Source organism: Tasmannia lanceolata, unplaced genomic scaffold (assembly GCF_043159265.1).
Source record: "Tasmannia lanceolata isolate RefF3 unplaced genomic scaffold, GAP_Taslan_0.1 ptg000037l, whole genome shotgun sequence".
Taxonomy (NCBI): Eukaryota; Viridiplantae; Streptophyta; class Magnoliopsida; order Canellales; family Winteraceae; genus Tasmannia; species Tasmannia lanceolata.
The window spans coordinates 50105752-50130063 of NW_027518714.1; the positions used below are offsets into that span (position 1 = coordinate 50105752).

Sequence of the window (24312 nt, forward strand, 5' to 3'; positions counted from 1 at the left end):
CAGCCCAGTTACAGGGATAATTTTGGATCTGGTAAGCCAATAGGTCGAGGCTGCGACCACCCTCGGTCCTGCTGTGAATGATGGGTCCAGTGAATTGGCCAAGTGGTCTTTGCTGGCTTCGGTTCTTCATTTGAAGAAGACTGATTCTTTCCTGTTTCTATCTTTTTCCGCTCAATGCCAGTTTAATTGGCCTCCAAAACAATAGAGAGAGCTCTATTAGAACCAAAGCTCAACTAAATACTACGAAACTTTGTAAGTTTACACAGATGATAACATAAGCCTTTTAAACTGATCAAATACTCGACCAACTATCGAGTCAACTTGGAACGAAAGCAGAACATCATAAAGATACAACAATTAGGTCATTTAATATTTTGTGGAGCAGAAAGTTGTGGCGCAATAGAATGATACAATCCAAAGGATTTGCAATAGATGAGGACGTAATGAGGACCTAAATTGCATAATGGAAGAAAAACCAGTACATGGTTAATCTATTTTTACCCCATTTTCATTGTCTCAATCACCCGAACAGCCAAGATGGAATTTACGTTCCTTCATTCTGCCATTCAATGCAAGGGCCAAAACATCTAATTCCTCCACAAACCAGAGCTCTGAAACAGCAGCCTGAATGAATTCCACAACAAGTTGCTCAGCTTCCAAATTTACAAATCAGATGGAAAGAAGAAAAGCAACATTCTACAAACAAGAGCACATGCATGCATACACACATGTATCTACATTAACGGGTGCTGAAATACATACAGCAGTAGGACATATGTTCGTTACACGAAAACAGAAATTTAGGTGTTATGGTAAATACAAAAAGTAGAAAGGGGAGAGGAAGTATCCCGATCAGAGTATTTTCCGCTATTGAAAAGATGAAACTCATCTTCAAGGACTATGCATTCGACATGAAAGAAGACATTACCTCAAACCCACGTATTTGATTGTTAACTCGCTCAACCAGCTCATGGAAGAATTGGAGTTGATCGAAGGGCTTCTGCATCTCCTGAGAAAGATAAAGATTGTGAATCAAAACATAAAAAAAATATAAATTAAAAATATCGGACGATCGATATTTCAAGAAACACACACAAGATACTGAGCAAATCTATAATGATTTATCTCTTATCAAAAAAGAGAGGAAGAGACTCATCTTGCATAAAAATCATTTGAACTCATCAAAATGCATTGATCTATGTAAACTGTAGGTTGTCATGCACAAACCAAAGGGTGATTCCCAAATATAGATGCAAGGAAGAAGCTAGAGAAAGTGGAGAACTTCCAAAAATCTACCTAAACGACCAAATAACACTTCATTCTTTTTCAAGTGACAAAAAAAATCCTTGTCTCAGTTCTTCCACATTAACATCAACTCAACTCAACTCAACTAAGACTTTTTCCCAAAACTAGTTGGGGTCGGCTAATGAATCCTTTGGAAAATTTTCATGAAGAAGGTGAAAGGATCTACCCGGCTCAAATTGACTAAGTCTAATCCTGACACTAGTTGGGTTTGTCTACATGGATCATTTTCTTCCATTCTCTCCTATCCAAGGTCATGTTCTCTGTTATGTTCCTAGCCCTCCAAGTATTTCCTCACTGTTTCTACCCAAGTTGTTTTCGGTCTGCCCCTACCTCTTTTTACTCCATCAACTTGGCACGATTCACTTCTTCTCAATGGAGCATCCAAAGGCCTATGTTGGATATGCCCAAACCATTCTTCCACATTAACATCTTGACAAAAAAATCCTTGCCTATGTTCTTCCACACTGCCATCTTTTTTGTTTTGTTTGGTATCTACCGCAAGCATGGAGATGAAAAAGGGATGGTCAGTGTTCATGACGAATGGGTGGGAGGAGCAGATGAGAGATGGTGATCACAAGAGGTAGAAAGACGTAGAGGCAAGTGGAGAGAGACAGTAGAGACAAAGCACTGGAGGGACAATAGGGGCAAGAGTTGATGGCGGCGAGGATCAAGGGCAGGAAACACGGAAGGGGCAAGCAGTGGTGGTGAGCGGCTGGAGGAGATGGAGGAGAGAAAGGGTATCATGGGGAAGGGAAGTGATAGGTCGTATGGAACCAACCGGTTTTAAGAGAAACCATTTCTCAATTCATTTCAAGTCCAACTGGGAGAACCGGTTTCCAGTCTCTTGGGGCATGGCAGAGGGTGGGGATTTGCATGGTTACCCAAGGGTTTGGAAGCGTTGTTTCTTAGCATATCTCTTTCTATATTAGTTTTGCTCCATGACGCTCATCTCTCTTTCTATATCTCATAGCATATCTCATATCTCTGCCTATATATTGATTCTTGACAACAATAAAAGGGATAAAATTGTAGTGTGCGAGCCAAGAAAGCACTTCCTGGATCTCTGGGATCCAAATCCTTACATTGGGCTCTTGATGGGGAATGTAGAACATATCTAGCAACCCAAGAGATAAGCTATCTATTACTAATGTAAGAGCCATGACTATCAGGGAGGTCTTTAGGAGTCGTCAAAACATCCCCCCGGAATGACCTCATTCGTCGGACTTCCTCTGTACATGTGGTGCAAACCTTGAGCGGCTTTCAGAACCTTACCTAGCATGCTTAGATGGAGGTTATTCTTCCATGGAAGTCTTTGATTCCCTCGGGATTTTTAATCTCTGCTGCAGAAGACTGTTATTCTCTTTGGGCAAGGAGCCGGTGTGGACAGACCTTGGTCCCACTGGCCCCCACCGCGTTCACACGCTGGCTCTCTAGGGAGTTTGGAAGAGTGGGATACTAGGGGGAGAAGGTTGGAGTTTGGAGCTAGAAAAGCTCCTGGCCGAGGAGCAGTGGAAGTCAATCGAAGACCAATATCGAATGGGAGTGATTGGATGTGCACAAAATGCAGCTATAGAAACTTTGGTTCGCACCGCGTGCAGGAAGTGTTCGGCACCACGACATAAAGAAAACTCTACGTTAGCCTGGAGACCCAAAAAGCTTCAAGTTGCAGATTGTAGTGTCAATGACCGATGTTTGGAGGTTCCAGGCTCTGTGGTGGAAGATAGAAAGAAAAACCTTAAGAGGTGTCTTATTGGAACTTTAAAATCTGGCTTCTGGCTTCTGGAAGACATTTGGGCATGGGCTAAACATTTCTGGGCCTTCCAGAGTTAGATAAGCCTTTCGCTAATAGTACAGTTGACATTTTATTCTGTTTTGACTCTAAATTTCAGGCCACCTCCATCCTCCGTCGGGGAGGTGAGGCTTTCGGAGGGTATCTTTGTTCCCTCCAACCCTGGTTCCCTGCTTATTTACGGGTGCCAGGCTGGTTCGGCTGAGGTTTTATGATATCCCTCTTCATGCATGGTCTGGTACCACGATTGAGATCCAGGGGTCACATTTGGGCCAGGTTCTCGAAAAGCAACTTTTTGGGAATCAATTCTCCCTGTCTAGCTTTCGCTTCCACCTTGGTTATACCCCCTTTGTGGAAATCAATTCCCCAGTTTATTAATTTAAAAGTGGACTCTAATATTTTTTCGATGGGAGTTAAGGTGGTCTCTAAGGACAGTATAAATTCTCTGGCATTGTCGGTGGTGGGGGAGGTTAGTAGTAAAGACAATTTGCCACTTTTTGAGGGATCTGTCCAAATTCCTGATGATATAGGATCACCGGCGGCAGTTTTTCCACCGGAAAAGATGGCAGAGGCCACTGGAGGTGGGTCTGTTCCGGTGGTGGTCCCCAATTCAAATTTTGAATTCCCCACCTACCCACCTGTCCCCCCTGAGACTGTCCCGTTTTCGTCAGAAAGTAGGGAGGCTAGGGTTACAGGCCTTGTGGTCCTCCATTTGCAAGGAATTCACCGTTGGTGTCTCCACGTGGAAACAAAAGGAAAGCGGGTAGAAAGGCTGTCGACTCCTTTGGCATAAAATCGGCAAAAGAACTAAAGAATTTGAAATTAAAAAATAGGTTTCTTATGGTTGGGAAACATAATGAAGTGAAAGGCACTCGTTCCGGAAAAGGCAAACTCAAGAAAGGGCTTGGGAAAGACGCTTGTTTCTTGGCGACACATGGAGGGTTATCCATTCTCAATCGAAAGATTAAGAGCCTGTACAGAAAAAAGGAAATCAGGAAAAAGAAACATGGCTCTGATAGTCTTTGATACTTTCGATCCCTTCAAAATTCACCTATTCCAAGTATGTCTAATAGCGATCTCTCTGATGTCCCAAGTAACACAGCTATTGGGGATATTACCCTGGTTAATGAAGATTTAAAGCTTCTGAAAAATCTTAAGTACAATGAAAAGTTGGCTAGGAAGGAATCGCCTACTCCAGCTGAGGTTTCGCTCTCCCCTTTGAAGAAACAATGGGTAAAAGAACAAGCAGCAGGCGCTCGAAATTCGGGGACGTCTCCCCCTCAGTCTACCTTGAACAGTGAGCAGGAACTTCATACCCCCTTCGCAACCTGCCCATTTATTGGATAAGGAGAGGCAAACTCGAAGGCGCCTATGGGAGGAGGAAAAGCAATTGGCAATTTCCTGCTTGGAAATTAGGCATCAATCTCTGGAATCTGATCAGAATCGTGTACAAGGGATCCCAGTAAGGGAAGATACTCGGCGAATAAAGCAGTTTAAAGATAATAGTGATAAGGGTAAAGGCCTTTCATTATCGCCAGCCGGTCATCCCGAAATGTAGAGCTTTAATAAGTTCTTCGAAATGGGAGATGCACTTGGGTTTTCGTATCGGGAGAATCTTGACAAGAGCAGGGAGATGTTCTTTGAATTGGAACCTAGAATCGTTGAAGATAGAATAGATAGAGCAAAGGGGGGTAAATCATCCAAAATTGTGAAGGATCAAGAAGAGAAGGAGAGAACAAGAAAGGATTAGAGTAAAAGGAGAAGGAATGAAGTAGAGACGATTGGAAATATGAAATTGAGAGGAGTTAGTAGAAAATATCAAAAATATGATCCCAACCCAGTGAGACTGGACTGTCTTTATGACAGGTTAGAGTGGATTTATTGGCTTCTGGACATTTCATGTAAATCAAAAGTTCCACTTTCGAGCTTAAGGATTGGACGAATGCTCCCCCTAGGACTTCACTGAACAATATCGACGGGCTACATACCTACAATTTAGTTTCTGATTGACGTGGACTTAGAGATTTTCTCTTGCTCCATTTTGTCTGGTTTTTAGCTAGGTTGCTCTTAGGGGGCAGGAGTTTGGGGGGGTGGACCTCAAAGGGGGCAATTCCATTTATACCCCTGTCGTGCCAGTCGACGCTTTCAAGGTTTTAGGCTGTTGGCCAGCTAGTGAGTGGTGGCTTCTCTCACATAATGGTACATTCTTGGTGGTTGGAAGATGATGCAAAGAATACAGTTTTTTTGTAACGTAGGATGGGACTACTGGTCCCGATTGCTATCTTAATATTAATGAAATATGTCAATTTTTTTTTTTTTAAAAAAAGGGATAAAATTGCAGTGTGCATGTCATGTCTGTTCAATTAACAATATTCATCAAGTCAAAGCCACTTGTACCCACATTAATAGTATCTTCTTAAGATTGTATGATTCACCATCTACAAAAAGTATTTGAATAATCATCACTTTTGGTGAATTTAGAAAAGAAAATATCTAATATAGGACATGAACAAATAATAAAACATGGTAGTTTGACAAGTTTCCCTCAGAAATGTTTTATAAGACTGATGGCCTTTTTTAATTTTCAAAGAAAAAAAGACAGATGGCCTTTTACTTAGTAAAAGAAATATAAGATGGACTGGATTAGTGAAAGATTCAAAGCTTGAATTGTCAGCCTAGGTTGATAAGATGAATATCTGTACTATTATGAAACATCAGTAAGAACGGTTTAAACTGTCAGCGGTAACACAGAGAAAAATCAAAACCCAACTAAGCTAGTAATGCACAAAATGTATACAATTCTGCAGGAGGATGTCAATTTGGATTACTGAATGTATATTTTGAGATAACATTAGATCACTGCATCACCAATTTGAATAGAAGTACAAGGCATGTTCTGAGTAACTTCTCATGATTAATCATTAAGCAGTGACTTTTAATAGAAAATAATGATAGATGTTGAAAAAGATGTTTGTAATTTCTCTACGGTACTACCTCTGGAGAAATTTTGGGTTGCCCCAAAATCCTTGCGAAGGAGGTGTGAAGCAAAACAGGATCGTACTGCACCATAGAAATAACATAGTAAGAACCTTCAAACCATAACTGGTATGTGATATTCCACAGAGAATTTAAGGATTTGATTGGCAAGCAAAAAGTACAAGAACTTAATGATCAGGATCGATTCAATAATGGCAACTCAAATAAGACTCACATTGGTGTGTTATGTGCCACTAAATGTAATCATGCAGGATAAAAGAAATGGATCACCAGATAAGATACTTAAATAGTTTACTTCTTACAAGTTGCTTTTCAGGTGCACGAGGAAGAGCATTTCTCAATTTTGCACGGATGGTTACAGGATCTGAACCAGAGATCACCTGTACTAAAAAATAAAAAACATCATAGAAGGGGAGGGGGGTTTAGATAATTTGAACTGTTATAAATAGATAAAATTACAAGTGGCGAAGCGTGTGTGGTTTGGCCAGATCTGAAGATCAGGTGGTGGGCCCCGCAGGTTCTATTAATAGTTTTTTTTATATTTGGTCAGCGTTATCACTGAGGACCAGTAGACAGCTGGAGTCTCCTAATTTTTTAAGAGAGGATTTTGTGGAGGCGGGCCCGTCTTTTTCTCCTCTTCACGAGATTGATGGGTGTGGGTGGACCTGGGCCTCTTTATCTGTCGAGTCTTCTTCTGGGCCTAGGGCTTGGGTTGGCATGGAGGAAATTGATGGGTCTGAGTTTCAATCTGTCAATAGATTTGGTTTTGTCTTGAGCCCTAATCAGTTACGGCTCTGTGGTCGTCTTAGGGAGTCTTTCTATTATTCGCCTGGAGAAGAGTCCCTGGTTCCAGTTTTTGGATATGAAGTTCTTGAAAATCCCTCTTCTTCTTTATCGGTGGGGAGATCGGATCATGGTTCATTGCATGAAGTTGACAGGAGTAAGAGACTTCATGAAAGATTTATTTTGAGCAGAATTGTTTCACGATTGGATTTCAATGAAGGTTGGGAGAGCGAGGATTGTGGGGAGGTAGAACCCATTATGGTTTGTGGGTCGTTGGAAAGGTGGTCTTCTCGCGAAGCTTTGGTTGCGAATGGTTCTGAAGATTGGAATGTTTCTAAGATCGGTTGGCGCGGTTCCTGCGTTATTTTGTCTGGTAGCTATAAGGAGGTGTTGATTGATCTGTGTCGTTCTTTTGGTTTGGTGCGGTTTAATTTTGGGTCTCAGAGGGAGCCTTCCTTTGGTAATCTAGTTGAGATTTCAACGGGGAGTTCCTTTTTAGACTTGCATTTGAGATCTTGTAGAAAGGTGGGATCGACTCTTTCAGTAGCGGATAAGGTAGTAGGATCTTTGGAAGATCTCCAGTCTCTCAAGGGAGGATATCAGGGGTTTTCTTCAAGGCGATTTTCTGCGTTGGAAGAGTTTCACGGTGTTCTTGAAAGTGTTTGTCTGGAGGGATCAGATGGTGGGAATGTTGAAGTCAAGAACTCTCCGGAGGGGAATCATTGCAAGGAGCAATGGGAGGGGTCTCGAGCGGAGGTTTCTGAGTTTATGGTCGATCACACTTTGAGAGTCAATAAGAAATTAGGCTTGATTTTTGTGGGACCTGAGGAAGAGTTTAGATCAAAGATTAAGTCTACTGTATTAAGAGACTCCGAAAGTATTGCTTTTACATCTAATATCTCAGAGGTCAGTTTGAGGAGGAAAGAGAGGGAATTGCTCAGGTTAAAATAGAATATCAATTATGATTCTGGGTCTTGAGGGAAGGTCTCTTGTGCGAAGGTGAAAGGGCGGAGTACTAGTAGCAGGAAGGGGAAGAGCATTATCAAAAAGGTGGTTTAATGAAGATAATATCTTGGAATATAAATGGTTTGGGGTCTCAGGAAAAGAGAATTTAGGTGAAGGAGATGGTCAAGTCAGTGAATCCAAATCTCTTATGTATTCAAGAAACAAAGTTGGAATCTATCAACAGATCCGATGCGAGAAGAATGAGTAAAAGCTGATTGGGATTTTGTGTTTTTAGCTTCCAATGGGGCCTCTAGAGGTATTTTGATTGCTTGGGATAATGTAAAGTGGAGAGAATGGCTGGGAGAATTTTCTTTATCGGTGGCTTTTAGAAAAGTGGAAGATAATTCTTTGTGGCTCTTTTCTGGAGTATATGGTCCTGTCCTTCGAGCTGAGAATGGTCTTTTGTGTAAGGAGTTGGGAAAGGTTAGAGATCTTTGCCCTCATCCTTGGTGTATTGGGGGAGATTTCAATGAAATCAAGGAAGTGGGAGAAAGGTTGGGATGTCAGAGAGTAAGTCAAAATATGAGGGCTTTTTCTGATTTTATTTCTGATTTTGAGTTGGTGGACTTACCTTTGTTAGGAGCCTCTTTTACGTGGTCTAGAGGTCAGAGTCGAAGTAGACTTGACCGTTTTTTAGTTTCTGGAGAGTGGGTGGATCTATGTCCGGACGTTCTTCAGAAGGCTTTAGTTCATTCGGTGTCTGATCATTGTCCTATTCTTCTGGATCCCAGGTTGGAATCTTGGGGTCCTCCTCCTTTCAGGTTTGAGTTAGCCTGGCTAAACCTTCCTCAAATGGAGGAAAGATTAGGAGGTTGGTGGGCTTCTTGTCTTTTAGTGGGTCCGGCTGATGTGGTGATTGGTAACAAGTTGAGGCATGTGAAGAAGAAATTGAAAGAATGGGTGAAGGAGAGAAAGGAGATGTCTATTGGGAGGAAGCAATGGTTGGAAAATAGAATGTCAGAGCTGAATGCTCTTGGGGAGTGTGCATTGAGCTCGGTTGAAGAATGGGAGGAGCTAGGGAGGGTGAAACAAGAGCATAAAGGGCTGCTCCATGATGAAATAACTTGGAGACAAAAATCAGAGTGAAATGGCTTGTAGAGGGTGATAAAAATACAGCAGATTTTCATGCTATGGCTAGTGTGCGCAGGAGGAGGAATAGAATAGAATCTTTGATTGTGGATGGGATTAGGGTGTCTAGCAAGGACGATATTTCTAAGGCGATTCTTGAATTCTACATGTCCCTGTACTCTTCTGACGGAGTTCTTCTTCCCATCCCCGAAGAGGTGTCTTTTGGCAATTTAAGCTTGGAGGAGAATGCTAAGTTGGAAGCTCCCTTTTTGGAGGAGGAAATTGAGAAAGGTTTGTTCTCTTTAGCAAGAGATAAGGGTCCTGGCCCAAATGGTTTTTGTCTTGCTTTCTTTCAGGATTGTTGGGCATATGTTAAGGATGATATTTTGCGATTCTTTAAGGAGTTCTATGATGGGCTGATTCTTGACCGAGGTACTGGAGCTACTTTCATTTCTTTGATTCCTAAGGTGAAGGGGGCCTCGAAGGTGGCGGAGTTCCGGCCGATTAGCTTAGTGGGCTGTCTTTATAAAGTGTTGGCTAAAGTTTTGGCGGATCGGCTCAAATTGGTTCTTGCTTCAATTATCTCGGATAGTCAAAGTGCATTTGTCTGTAAGAGGCAGATCCTAGATTGTTCTCTTATTACAAATGAAGCAATAGACTCATATATGAGAAGTGGAGAGGGCGGGGTTTTGTGTAAATTAGATATGGAAAAAGCCTATGATAGGGTAGATTGGGATTGTTTGGATTACCTTCTGGGGAGGATGGGTATTGGTAATCGGTGGAGAGGGTGGATCAGGAATTGTATTTCATCAGTATGGTTTTCTGTTCTTATTAATGGTTCTCCTAAAGGTTTCTTCAGTCTTCTAGGGAGTTGAGATACGGGGATCCTTTATCTCCTTTTCTCTTCATGATTGTTGCGGAGACCCTTAGTAGATTGATGCAAAAAGGAAGTGGTTTGGGTTTGTTTGAAGGTTTTCTAATTGGAAGGGATAGAGTGGAGGTTTCGCTCTTACAATTTGCAGACGATTCTCCTATTTTGTGCTCCTGAGGTTTCTCAGATTTTGAATCTTAAGGCGGTCTGAAGGTGTTATGAGTTGGTCTCTGGTCAAAGATCCAATTTTTCAAAGTCTGGGCTATATGCAATTAATTTAGCTTCGAATGTGGCATCTGGTTTTGCGAAGATTCTAGGTTGTGCTTTGGAGTCCTTGCCTGCGTCGTATCTTGGCCTTCCATTGGAGGTGGGAAGACCGAACAAGGATCTATGGAATCCAATTGTCCACAGAATAGAGAGAAGATTGGAATCGTGGAAACGCAATTTGGTCTCTAAAGGAGGGAGGTTGGTTCTAATCAAGGCTATGTTATCTAATATTCCAATTTATTTCCTCTCCATGTATAAGTGCCCAATGAGTGTGGTTTTGAGAATAGAGCAAATTCAACGTAGATTCCTTTGGGGAGGCTCAAGCAATAAGGGAGGGATTCCATTGGTCAATTGGGATACTGTTTGTTTGCTGATAAAGAATGGAGGTTTGGGTATTGGGAGAGTCAAAGGTTTCGATCATGCTCTTCTAGGTAAGTGGCTTTGGAGGTTTGGGGTACAGAAATCTTCTTTGTGGGTAAAGGTAATTGGGAGTAAGTATGGTTTTAGTGAGGGGAAGTGGTGCTCTGCTGATGAGTATAGGCCGAAAGGGTTGACTGTTTGGCGCGATATTCTGAAGGTGGAGCATGAGTTTAGTAAAGGAATCCTCTTCAAAGTTTATGTGGGTGATCGGATTCGCTTTTGGTCAGATGCTTGGTGCTCGACCGTGCCTCTTAAGGAGATTTTTCCGGCATTATTCTTGGTTTCTTCCCAAAAGGAGGCATCTATTGCGGAATGTTTTGAAAGGGTGAATATGCAAGTGGTTTGGAGTCCAAAGTTCAAAAGAGGTTTCTTTGACAGAGAACTTGCCTCAATCAATCAACTGTATGAACTGATTGAAGGGTGCTATATCAAAAGGAGCGGGTTTGATAGAAGAGTGTGGGTTTGGAGCACATCAGGATTCTTCTCGGTTAAATCTTTTTACTTTCACTTAGTGCCTAGCAATGTTGTTTCTCTCCCATCCAAGATTTGGAAATTCCATTGCCCTCCTAGGGTGGGTTTTTTTGGGTGGTCTGTTTGTAGTGGAAGAATTCAGACTATTGAGTTTCTTAGAAAGAGAGGAATGTGCTTGGTGGATCATTGTCCATTGTGTCTCTCAGCTGGAGAGTCCATTGATCATCTGTTTATTCATTGTAAGGTTGCGAGAGAGGTTTGGGGCCTCATTCTATCGCGCTTCAGTTTGTGCTGGGTGTTCCCTAGTTCTATTTCAAATTTGATTAAATGTTAGGAGTTGTGTCCGTGGAAAAAGAAGGGAAAGGTGCTATGGAAGATTTGTCTTTTGGCTACTTGGTGGGTTATTTGGAAAGAAAGGAACTCCAGGGTGTTTGAAGGGGTGTCTAAATCTCCCTATTGGTTGTATGTCAAGATTATAGCTGCTTCTATTCTTTGGTCTAGAAGTCTTCCTCTTTTTAGATTTGTTTCGACATTTGATCTTTGGGAAGGGTGGCAGATGATATGTAATGAAGGGGGGCGCAAAGTCCAATTAAATTAACAGTGGGAAGCCCCTCATGCAGATTTGGTGAAATTAAATATTGATGGTTCGAGTTTAGGTAATCCCGAATCAGCTGGAATTGGCGGCTTGTGTAGAGATTCCTTGGGCGAGGTTTTCTGGGCCTATTGGTTTTTCTAACTCAAATGAGGCGGAACTGAGGGCGGCTTATTGTGGTATCAAGCATCTGGATAGCGATTCTTACGACAAGGTTATTGTGGAAGGCGACTCTTCAAATGTTATTTGTTGGCTATCGGGAGTTGTGCTCCCCCGTGGAGATTCCTTTCCTTCTTTGAGGAGATCTCAGATTTAGTGTTTGGTTCCTCTATTGTTTTTAAGCATGTAAGGAGGTCTGCCAATAGTGAAGCAGATTCTCTAGCTAGGGAGGGTGTGGGTAGGTTGGGTTTGGAATGGTTTGATTTCCTTCCGCCTTGATTTTGCTTGCTCTTTTCTTCGTTGTTTGTAATCTTTAAGGACCATCTCGGTTCTCTCTTTAATATATATTTTATGTTGCCATTTCAAAAAAAAAAAAAATAGAAAAAATTAACTGAATAAAAAATGTAAGTTAAATGGGATGAACCTGCCAACACCCCAGAAGCACACCAGTTGAGGTCAACACCACTCTATCTAAGACAATTTTCAGCGGACATAGAGCCTCTGCAACAGCTTTAACTGCATTTGCCTCAATCTCAATCTAACAAAACAAGCCAAGATATTTCAACGATAAAGACCATAATTCTTTTTATTTTTCTGAATAGTGATAAAGACGATAATTCTGAAGGGAAAACGAACATAAAGATAATAAAAAATATCTCCAAATACCTCATTTTCAGCAGCAATGACAGGTTCGAGGTGATGAGAAGCATGAAACATACTAAAGTGATATAAACTTGTATTCTGGAACCAGATCGCTAACCAATACAAGAGGAAGCATGTCAATAAGTGATACACAGAACACCTTGGGTTAACAAAGAGCAGCATTAAACATTGTTACGAGGTGAATAAAAAGCTCAATTAGACCCTCACCTTTATCAAAGTAGGGAAGAAAGGTAGATCTTACAGCCTGCCTGCAGCAAGCCATAAAAAGCGTGCATGTGTGACCCATGCGTCCCACTTAAGTAGAACAAGAAAGAAGAAGGAAAGAACTATCAAAATGGATTTGAGCCTAGGAATTTTATAGTGAAATGAAAACCTCAAACTGCATAAATAAATCATATCAGTGAAACGCTAAAAAACACAACAGTAGACTTATGATAATGTAACTCTGTTATAACATCTATTCGAGGACAGAAACGCGATGCTATTTTATGATACCATACATAGAAAGAAAACCAAAGAAATATAAAATTGCTATCAAAAAGGAAGAAATGATAATATTTCTTATCATAATGTACAAGGTTAGATGGATGTGCGGCCACACAAGGTTAGATCGAATTAAAAAAGACGACATCCGCAAAAAGGAGGGGGTGGCACCAATTGAGGAGAAGATGAGAGAGCACCACTTAAGATGGTCTGGGCATATCCAACGTAGGCCTTTGGATGCTCCAGTGAGAAGAAGTGACTCGTGCCAAGTTGATGGAGTAAAAAGGGGTCGGGGCAGACTGAAAACAACTTGGGTAGAAACAGTGAGGAAAGACTTGAGGGCTAGGAACATAACGGAGAACATGACCTTGGATAGGAGAGAAAGGAAGAAAATTATCCATGTAGACGAACCCAACTAGTGTCACTGTGTCGGGATTAGACTTAGTTAATTTGAGCCTGGTAGATCCTTTCACCTTCTTCACGAAAATTTTCTAATGCTATGTTTGGTTGCTTGGAGTGGCTCGGAGAGTAGTGGAATAGGAAGTCAAAGGGAGGAGAAAAGCATTTTGATTTGCCTAGAATTATCTCGGAAAATTGTGTAGTAGTGCTTGGTTGCCTAGAATTATCTCGAAGAGTAGGAGAAAAAGTAGGGGGTGTCATTACCAATATAGGGAGAGAGAGAGAGAGAGAGAGAGAGAGAGAGAGAGAGAGAGAGAGAAGAGAGAGAGATAGAGCATCATTCCCTAGAAAATTCACCCATTATTCTTTGCTTTTGGAAGAAGGGGGCAAGAAAGAGACAAGCAATTATTACATGAGAGACATCCAAGGGAATCACAGGGAGTCCAATGCATTTTGGCAACCAAACGTGGAATGGCATGCCAAATCCAAACCAAATTCTGACGGCTGCCGAGCTTTTGTGCAACCAAACGAAGCATTAAGGAATCAGTAGCCGGCCCCAACTAGTTTGGGACAAAGGCTTAGTTGAGTTGAGTTAATGCACAAGGAAACAAAGAGATTGCAGCAATATTGCTAGAATCAGCACCATAGGAGAAAATTTGATGGGAGTTGATAATTCCCAAAATGACAATTAGAAGCTACAGATCAGCTAATTAGATATATTTCTTCAAGTACAAGGTTGGTCTGGCTGAATTTAGTGGACCATTCAAATATAATCCAAGTCAAGTATAACCTAATACAGTTATAAGCTAGAGACAAGCCGGTTCAAAAAGGGATTGAACCCAACCTTACAAGTTCCAATTGAAGTTCATTAAAGGACCAAAAGTTTCATTAGAAATATTGTGACCTTGCAAGCCATTTTGCCCACTTTGCATGCCACATGAAAAAACAAGCAACTTGTCATATCACACCCCCATAAGAAATATCACATAGGTTCGTAACCCTACTCGAAGAAATATCACACCTCCATAAGAAATTGTTTAGGGTCTGTTCCAGTGAGGGTAAATATGGGAGAGTAATCCGTTTCAGGGTAAACCATTTCATAGTGATTTACTTACCCTGTATTCATTTACCGTCAATTTAATTTCCATTATTATAATGTGCAGGGTAAACTAAGAGGGTATTTGATTTCTAGTGTTCCAGGACTACATATTGTGGGGGGTTAAATGAATAACTTTTTGAATTTTCACACCGATTACATCAGACTATTAGACTCGTCATCTCAGGAAGCTTTTTGTACCACATCTTATCTATAATGGAGAACACTAAATGAGTGGTTTAGATCGTTAAAATAAGTGGACCAAGAAAAATATGGTATAAATATATGTAAGTCATAAACATCACTCATCAACATACTAGTAAAGAAAAAAACTGTGTCAAATATCCAACTAATGGCCATGGGGCTGCTACATATATAGCAAACATGATTCTCTCTCCCTTGCTCCCTTGTTGAAAATGCAGCAAGCTAAAACCAGTTCTTCTTATTGCAGTTCAGCAAACTGAAAAGTGCAGAATTTATTAACTTAATTTCACCGAGCTTCACTTCTGAAATTTAATTCTGCTATAAGTGGTTTTAAGCTTTGAATTTCCTGCAAAGTAAGCTCTATTTTAACACCGAAAAGAACATTGATTGCTATCTGTTAGATGATTACATGGTTTAAAGAGATCAAGTATCGAAGAGAAGAAGAGAGACAGTAGAGAGAGTTAGAGAGAAGCGTGCGTGAGAGAGTTAGGGTTCTCTCAACACGAAAATTATTTTATATGTGTGTGTTATGTACACTGACCAAAATACCCTTAAGTACTTGTGTTAACATGTTTAACACTCCCCCTCAAGCCGAAGTGTATATATCATATAGTCCAAGCTTGTTACAAGCATCTTTTAACTTAGCAAGTCCTAAGGATTTAGAAAATACATCTGCAAGTTGATCTGTTGATCGAGTGAACATGGTACTTATTTCGCCTCTCTGAATCCTCTGGCGGATGAAATGGCAGTCAACTTCAATATGCTTGGTCCTTTCATGAAAGACGAGATTAGTGGCAATATGAATTGCAGACTTGTTATCACAATACAATCGAGCTGGGCCTGAAGATGAGAGACCAATCTCCGATAGAAAGGAACATAACCAGATCAATTCTCAACGAGCATAAGACATAGCCTTGTACTCTGCTTCTGCACTTGATTTGGACACAATGCCTTGCTTCTTAATCCTCCATGATACCATATTACCTCCAACAAAGGTGCAATAACCAGTCGTGGATCTCTTGTCAGCTGGAGATCCTGCCCAACCGGCATCAATGAATCCCTCTACCCATTCATTACCATTCTTCTTGAAACACAATCCTCTTCCTAGAGTACCCTTCAAGTACCTGATGATCTGTATTGCTGCTACCCAATGGGAAGTCCAAGGAGAATTCATAAATTGATTGACTACCCCTACAGCAAAGGAAATATAAGGACGAGTAACTGTCAAATAAATCAATTTTCCAACTAAACTCCTGTATCGTCCTGGATCATCTAACAAGTCCCCTTCTTCTGGAATGAGTTTAACATTTGGATCCATAGGTGTGGATGTTGGCTTTACCCCCATAGAACCTATCACCTCTAAAATATCCAATGTGTACTTTCTTTGTGATAAGGACAATCCATACTTAAAAACGAGCCACGTGAATCAAGAAATTGATGAAAATAATTATTGTTAGAAAAATATTCTCTAGCATTATCTGTACATAAGCAAGAAATAGAACATTTAAATTGATTAACAATTTTAAAGTAAAAGCTGCGAAATGTATTAAAAACTTCAGAACGATCCTTCAGGAGGAATAACCATATAAGTCATGAAAAATCATCCACAAATATAACAAAGTATCTAAATCCAAATAACAAGACGGTACGTGAAGGACCCCATACATCACAGTGAATAAGCTCAAAAGGTCATGACGCACGATGAACACCACGAGAAGGAAAAGACACACGATGGTGCTTTCCCAACTCACAAGACTCACAAGAAAAAGACTCAACAGGTCTAGTAATAAAAGGAGATTTTCTAAGACTATCACTATCAGCAGGAGGATGGCCCAAACTATAGTGCCACTGATAAGCATCAATGGAGGTGTGAAGCGCAGCACCAGCAAGAGTAGAATCGAGATAGTACAAACCACCCATCTCAAGACCTAAACCAATCCTCGTCCCAGTCTTCAGATCCTGAAAAACACATGAAATTCCAAGGGTGGGCCCAATTGGCAACCTAAAAGGAGATTAGGTTGATACAAATAATATTTACCTTTTGAAATTTTTAACCTTTTTTTTTTTAAATGGCAAGATGAATTCATTAAAAAGGAAGGGGACCGAGGTGGGCCTCAACCAAAATTACAAGAAAATAAAACAACAATAACAAGAAAGACAAATCTCAGGGAGGAAGGAAGTCAAACCACTCCAACTCCAACCTCCTAACCCCACTTCTAGCCAAGGAGTCCGCCTCCCCATTAGCAGATCGCCGAACATGATTGAAAACAATAGATGAGCCCGCAATTAAATCATCTATTTCATCAAAAATAGAAGAAAATCTCCAAGGAGGCGACACCAACCCCCTCAACCATTTAATCACATTCACAGAATCTCCCTCCACAATAGTGATATCCATGCTATCTCTCTCAAGCCTTTTTATGCCATGATAAACCGCCCTCACCTCGGCCTCCGAGGCATCACAAACTCCAAGAGGGCCGGCAAAAGCCCATATAACTTCACCATAAGCATCCCGACACAACCCACCAACACCGGCCGGGCCTAGGTTCCCAATACTCGACCCATCAAAGTTAATTTTGAACATTTCAATAGGCGGAGCCTCCCATCTCTGAATAATCGGATGTCGGATCTTCCTACTAAAGCAAACAATCCTCCAACCCTCCCATAAGTCAAAGGCTGATACAAAACGGAAAGCCGGTAAACTTCTCGCCCATGAAATAGTGAGCGCAATAATTTTCATATATATCCAATACGGAGATTTTGCAACCCCTTCAAAGACACGGGAGTTTCTCTCTTTCCATATCACCCACCATGTTGCAAGAAGACACAAATTCCACAATACTTTGCCCTTCTTCTTCCATGGCACAAAGGTCCAAAGAAGAATCAACTCTGGAATAGAAAATGGAAAAATCCAACATATGCCAAATCTCAGAAATATCAAACTCCATACCTGACGCGTAAAGGAGCAATGCATGAAGAGATGATCCACAGATTCACCATCTTTCAAGCAGAGGGGGCAATGGTCAACAAGCATCATACCGCGCTTCCGGAGGAAGTTAATCGTTTGAATCCGATCACGACATACCGCCCATCTGAAGAAACCAACTCTAGGCGGGCAATGAAATTTCCATACCTCGGCTGAAATGGAGGATACACTGCAAGGCAACAAGCAGAAATATAAAGATTTGATAGAGAAAAAACCAGACGATTCCGCAGTCCATACTCTTTTATCCATACCGCTTCTCTTAACGTAGCAACCATCTAAAAGCTTAAGAAATTGGGCAACCGACTCTAGCTCCCAATCAAAGAAGTTCCTTCTAAACCTAGGGGACCAAACTAAACTACCCCCTTCTCGAGCAAAGCATTCAGAAACAAAACTCTCTTTCTCAGCGGCTACACGATATAAATTTGGGAATAAACTCATAAGAGGCTCATCAGCACACCACACATCCCTCCAAAATTTTATTCGATCCCCCGAATACACTCTAAATCTAACCCTCAAAAGAAAAGCAAATGACATTTTCAAAATGTCACGCCAAACAGTCAAACCTTGTTTCTTGAAATGGTTTTTAGATTCCCACTTTCCCGGCTTGCACCCATATTTACTCCCAATTACCCTAAATATTTAAACTCTCCAATGAATGATTAAGAGATCAAAAATAAAACAATTTAAGCAAGTGAGTTAAATCTAAAGTGCAATGCAAGAAAGGAGCAAGAGACAAGAAAGAGTGCACCCGAGATTTAAAGTGGTTCGGTCCTCAAACACACAAGGCCTACTCCACTCTACCAACCAAACCCGTTGATGGCTTCACTATGTTGATCTTCTTAACCACGGCGAAGATCGGTGGCGATTACAATTACTTTAACCTTGGTTGCAATCCTCACCACGGAGAGAGGGCTCCGCTTCTCCGAACACTCGCCCAAATACAATCAAAGAAAATAGAAAAATACAACTCCCTCTTGAAGGTAGATAGCTCTCAAGCTCACACAAATTCCACTCTTTGAAATGATATACAAATTGAAGCCTAGGTCTAATCCCTCTAGATATCCCAAATTGAAGTACAAGGGTGATTACCACTCTCTAATATGTTTAGAACATGTTTAGTAATGAGAGAGATATGTTCTAAGGCATAGAGAACACATATATATAGAGAAAACCCATATATGACCGTTACAGGGGCATAATCGTAATTCTGTGAATTTTCCCAACGGTCATAAATTTGTTCCTGACACACTGGTCTCGGAGTTCCGAGAGATTTTCTCAGAGTTCCGAGAATTTCTCTCGGAGTTCCGGGAATACAAACAGAATTTGGAAAAAAGTTACTAGACCAAATCTCGGAGCTCCGAGGGATTTCTCAGAGTTCCGAGCTCGGAGCTCTCTCGGAGTTCCGAGCTCGGAGCTCTCTCGGAGTTCCGAGAAGCCTAAATCAGCAGATTTTCCAGATTTTTTATGCTGATAATTTTTGGGCTTCAAGGGTTTCCAAATTACATAGAGATGGGATTGTTATTCCAATTAGGGTCAGTTGTTTGGTGACTCCATTATGCCTCAAGGTGGGGTACCTAATAGGGATTAGATGTACAATCTAACACAAGACTTAAGCCTTCAAATCTTCTACTTTTGAAGCAAATCTTCTACTTTTGAAGCACATCTTCAAGTCTTGAACTCTTGCATGGATCACCTCCATTTCTTTGGCTCTTCAAGATCTCTCCTTGAATGCTCCAAGCCATCATCATCCTTTGGCTTCAAATGGTGTTCAAGGATGTACAAGCCTCGATCCATGCTGATTTCCTTGATCTAAGTGTTTGAAATGCTTGATTCTTCAATACATGCACTTAAACATCAAACACGTTAGAAATACAACACATTTCAACTTGTGTTTGGAATCATCAAAATATAGAAGATTGCCAAGGTGAGAACCATTGGGCTTACAACACAATAAGAAGCAAAGAAAGAAACCTAACAATTTAGAGTTTTCGTCAATTGACGCACAGACAATAAACTAACAGGAAATGAATGAACATAAAGGACAGAAGATAACCAAAGGTCTCTAGAGATGGAAACTACACCAATTGAGTGTACCAGATGATTCTGACTGGAAAGAAATAAGTAGTTTGAAATTACCAGTCATGTGATGGGATGCCCCTGAATCAATGAGCCACGATCCAAAAGCCTCGCTAGAGAGGAAACAAGATGAGCCACCTGACTGGGCAAATGTGGCAGTGAGTTGCTTGCCTCGATCGCGTAGGCGTACAAGTTCCTCATACTCAGCTCGTCTTGTTTATTTTGGGTAATTCAAGTTCATCATTGGAGGAGACTGCTCAAGAAAACGAACCTTTCCCCGACCCAAAAGATATATACAAACAGCCCTCTTCCATGCCGAGTAATTATTTCCATTAAGTCTGATAGATGTCATCTGGAGAGGACCCTCTACAGGAGCCTCCACATGAGAATAGCGAGTGGAGGGAACCGCAGATGAAGTAGGGACCTCATCAACTTTCATGGATCCAAGTTGCTATGAAGATAAATCAACTGGATGCATATCACCAACAAAGAACAAGCAATCTCCAATACACGGAAAAACACCACAACGAACCCAAAGAGCAATCAACTAACAACTACAATGTCATAACACATCCAATAACCACAAATAACATACTGGATCAATCACCAACCAAAGAAAAACAACACCACTACCACAAAAGGTCACAGAAATAGAATCAACACCACAATCAGTGAATAACCCACAGTCACCATTAATAATCAACCTATCCATCAACAATCACCCACTATTAAGCAGCCAACAATCACCACTCAAAATAGTCCACAATCACCCCAAGCTGCTCCACCAACAACCATTACCAACAACAACAACCAATAAATCACCAACAACCACAAAACCACTCTAAATACGATTCAATCTACATCAACAATCCCAACCAACACTTAGAATCACCAATAAAAAATCACCAACAACTAATAATCACCACAACGAATATCTGACAACATTAGTAATAAGAACCAAACACTTGGAACCACGAACAAAAAGAAGTAAGCAAGAAGAGTAGAATCTAGATCATGAATAGATGCAAATAGGTCGCTGATTGGAAAAGAAAATAAGGTTAGGATATGATGGAATCACTAACCTAGGTGATAGTCTTCACAAAAGATCACATATAGAAACTAGGACTAGGGTTGAAAAAAACTAGGGTTAGGGTTTAGGGTTAGAATACGACAAAATATGAGTGGAAAGAAGATGTGAGGCAAGAAAATAAAAATCCAAAAAAAATGGCTTAGATTTGTGCGGTTAGGGTTAGGGAAGGATTTTGAGGCGTTTGCTAAGTGCAACCGTGATTCCTACGAAAGTAAGGATTTTCTTTTGTTCTTGTCTTCTTTTGTCTTCTTTTGTTTTAGTTTTCTTTTTCTTATTGTTTGCTTGAGGACAAGCAAAGCTTAAGTATGGGGGAATTTGATGAACACATTTACGTGTGAATGTAGGAAACATGCATATTTTTATCATTTAAAGTGGTGCTACTAATATTTTGTGTGTTTGTGGTGTTACAGGGTTATCTATGGATTTTTACAAAAAATGAAGCTAAAAAGATAAAAAGGGCGTTGGTTTGGTCGAAAATCAAGAAGTGGGTGTAAATATCACTTCTCTTATACAATGATGGCACCCATTTACACATCAGCTCTCACCATCCTCACCCACGTCGCACCAAGGGCCCACAACGAACTAGTCCCATTTGCTATTTTCATCTTTGATGCAGGGGCAGTTCTGTCACAATGTTGCTGGTCCGTTTTTCAACCACATTTTTAGGGTATTAAATGACCGAATTAGGGAAAGTGGTAAACTACAAAGTTTTAGGTCTTCTCAAGATCTTTCCAACAAGTACTCTTGGCCAAAATTTGGAGCAGCGGTTAAAAAGTTATTTTTGATTTAGTAGGTTGTGTCTGTGTGCGATCAAATGGGCTGTGTGGATCATCAATATTGAATGACTTGGATCATGCCATGACGTGGGCCATACACAAGAATGTGCGAAGAAAATATGGCCGCATATATTATTTCGCTATTGATGTGGCAAGTTAAAGTGGGCTGTTTAGAATAAAAATCCAAAGGACAACCAATTCCCATTGTGGGCCATCATTTGTGGGGATTAGATCGACCTATGGGAATGGATTATGGGCGATAATTAATTCACATTTTTTTTGCCACTAATTGGACGGCTTAGATCAACAGAAACATGGGCATCAAGGCGCTAATGTGAGGCTTACTAAATGGATGGCCCGGATCGGTTTGTAGGAATTGATTAGAAAGGACACCATTTATATTGTGGCCTAATCAAATTGACGGTTTGGATCGCCCAATTTGATTCAAATGGCCCCAACCACATGTCCCAGTTATAGAGGAGATATGTCGGCCAATATTGAAGAGGGCCACCAAATCAATTTTTTTAAGGGGGTTCGGCCAAAATATGTGGGGCCCATCATTGGTTCATTCAAGCTCGTGTGAGGTCAGTCACGTGGGGAAGTGCTTACTATTTATATAGAATTGGAAACGGAAACTCAAAGGTATTAAAAGAAGGGTTGTGGCTACTAATTTAAGAGCTGCCAAAATTACAACTTGATGACCATATTTGGAAGTTACTATTTCTTTTAATTTCAAAAAGGTGTGATTAGCAAGATGCCAAAATATACATCTACTTGGATTACCGAGTTACTGTTTTTTATTCCTTATGAGCTAAAAAAGGGAAAGAGTCACTTGATTCAACATGAAGTACATCAGCCCTTCTCGCAAGTCATAGATACACTATATATGGGTGTGATTCCCTTTTTGGACTCTTCCCTGTGAATATTAAAGAGGTGTTGCACGATTTTAGAAAGGGGAAAGAGGCAAAAAATTTGGCTGTTTTTTTTATTTAGAAAGAAAAGAGGGGAATAATCTCATGTATGATACGGTTTTTGGAAAGTTTGGATTATATGGAAAGGATGTTTCTACAATGCATGGGGGGTAGTTTTGCCATTTAAACAAAGTTAACACCGATTTTGGCATCTTTCTTTTACGTCCAGCATGCATGCTAATGTTGGTTTTCATATTTTTGGTTTGACAAAAGTATTTTCTAATTAAGTGTATTGCAAATGCATGCAATAGAAAGTGGGACCCACTTGCTATTTGTCCTCACTTGCATACAAAGTGTAATATTGATTAACCTAATGTGGGACCCACTTGCTAATTTGGTTTGCACCCACGTTTTGGGTTTGTAGAAAGAATGGAAAGTTTATAAAATGCAATCATATATCATAGAAAGTAGGTCCCATTTGCTATTATTTTATTACTCTCATAATTTTTGGTAATATATTAATATATTTCTTTTGTCTTGTAGCAAAATTCCCACCCATTCTCCCACGTCAAAAAGTAAGGGAAGAGAAAAAGTCAACAAAAATTTACCAAAAGGGAGTGCCAAGGTGCTTAAATTGTGAGAAAATAAAAGAAGAAGTTTGCATTATAAATAAAGGATGGAATTTCAAAATTTTGCCAAGGAAAGGTGGTGGCTTCCCAAAATACAAAAAGATGCCACGATTGTGTCTTTTCTTGGAGATGAAAATAGAAGGGGAAGAAAGCTACATATTGGAGTGAAGAAGACATTCTCTTTTGCTCTCTACCACTCTCAAGTTCTCTCTTGTTCTCTCTTGCTTTATTTCAAGTTCTTTTTCTTTTCAACTCTCAATCCAAGGCATCATCATCCCCCATTCAAACTCAAGGTGACATTAAAGCTTGAAGGAGGAAGATCCAACCAAAGATTGGAGGAGAAAAAGAATAAGTTTTTTTTATTTTTATTATTTATTTCAAGTTCCAATTTGATGTATAACTCTAGTTTATCCTAAAATAGTGGAGAAGTTATTTATTTTTCTTTTATTTTTCCTTTCAAGTACTCATATGGCAGGCATCTCTTTTATTTTCTATCCCTTTTATTTTTCCCTTCGCCATGAACAACTAAACCCACTTACTTGGGGTTTAGATGAAACCATGGGGAAGGGGAAAGAATTTTGATTAAAAATCTTTTATGAAGCAAATATAACGTACGTTGTACGTACGTATATATATAGAGGTTGTATAATTGCTCTATCCCAATCATTCATGCCATCGGCTTTCCCCGTTCGTATGATTGATTGTTGATGAAGTAGATTATATACCCCTATATATTCTTTAAAACTTGTTAGATAATCGATAACAACTAATGGAAAATGACATCTTTCGATCTTATCTTCCATAGACCTTGTTTATCAATTATATAATGAGTTAAAGCAAAAATTTGGTTTAATCAATTATCCCAACCGGAACCATGGTGGATTCCAGCCCCTAAGTAAGTTTTTAATCTATCTTTTATCTCTTAAACAAATCTTCGTTTTAGTTGTCTTTTAATTCTAGGTTTCAAGTTTGATTTCAAATCTGATTTTTCCGTTTTAATGCTGTTAGTCAATTTTCGAAGCCAATTTTGGACAGGTAAACGACCAAATCAGGAAAAATCATAAACATAAAAGTTGTAGATCTTTCAAAATCCTTCGAAATGAGTACTCAAGGATTAAAATCCGAGTTCAGATGAGTGAGATATGACAGTTTTAATAAACAGTGTTTTTAATTCCAGATTCTAAAATTCAGATTTTAGTTTTTGATTTTCTAATTAGAATAGTTTTAATTTGTTTGTTTATTAGAACTGATTTCTTTCATTAATTAGAACTG

At 40.1% G+C, this 24312-nt stretch overlaps 1 protein-coding gene across 2 annotated transcripts in view; it reads right to left on the reverse strand.

The window, feature by feature from the left end:
* Nucleotides 1-216: 216 nt before the first annotated feature.
* LOC143861429 (uncharacterized) overlaps nt 217-24312 on the reverse strand; it is a 47200-nt gene continuing 23104 nt past the window's right edge. Inside the window, exons 4-10 of one of the 2 annotated variants that reach the window (XM_077372355.1) lie at nt 12598-12684; nt 12394-12482; nt 12152-12265; nt 6394-6471; nt 6089-6154; nt 929-1009; nt 217-624 (exon numbers count right to left, since the gene is read on the reverse strand). In XM_077372355.1, coding sequence (XP_077228470.1) covers nt 517-624; nt 929-1009; nt 6089-6154; nt 6394-6471; nt 12152-12265; nt 12394-12482; nt 12598-12684 — 623 coding nt within the window. In that variant the 3' untranslated portion in view covers nt 217-516. The remainder of the gene's footprint in view (nt 625-928; nt 1010-6088; nt 6155-6393; nt 6472-12151; nt 12266-12393; nt 12483-12597; nt 12685-24312) is intronic. The other variant, XM_077372356.1, reaches the window with a different exon arrangement.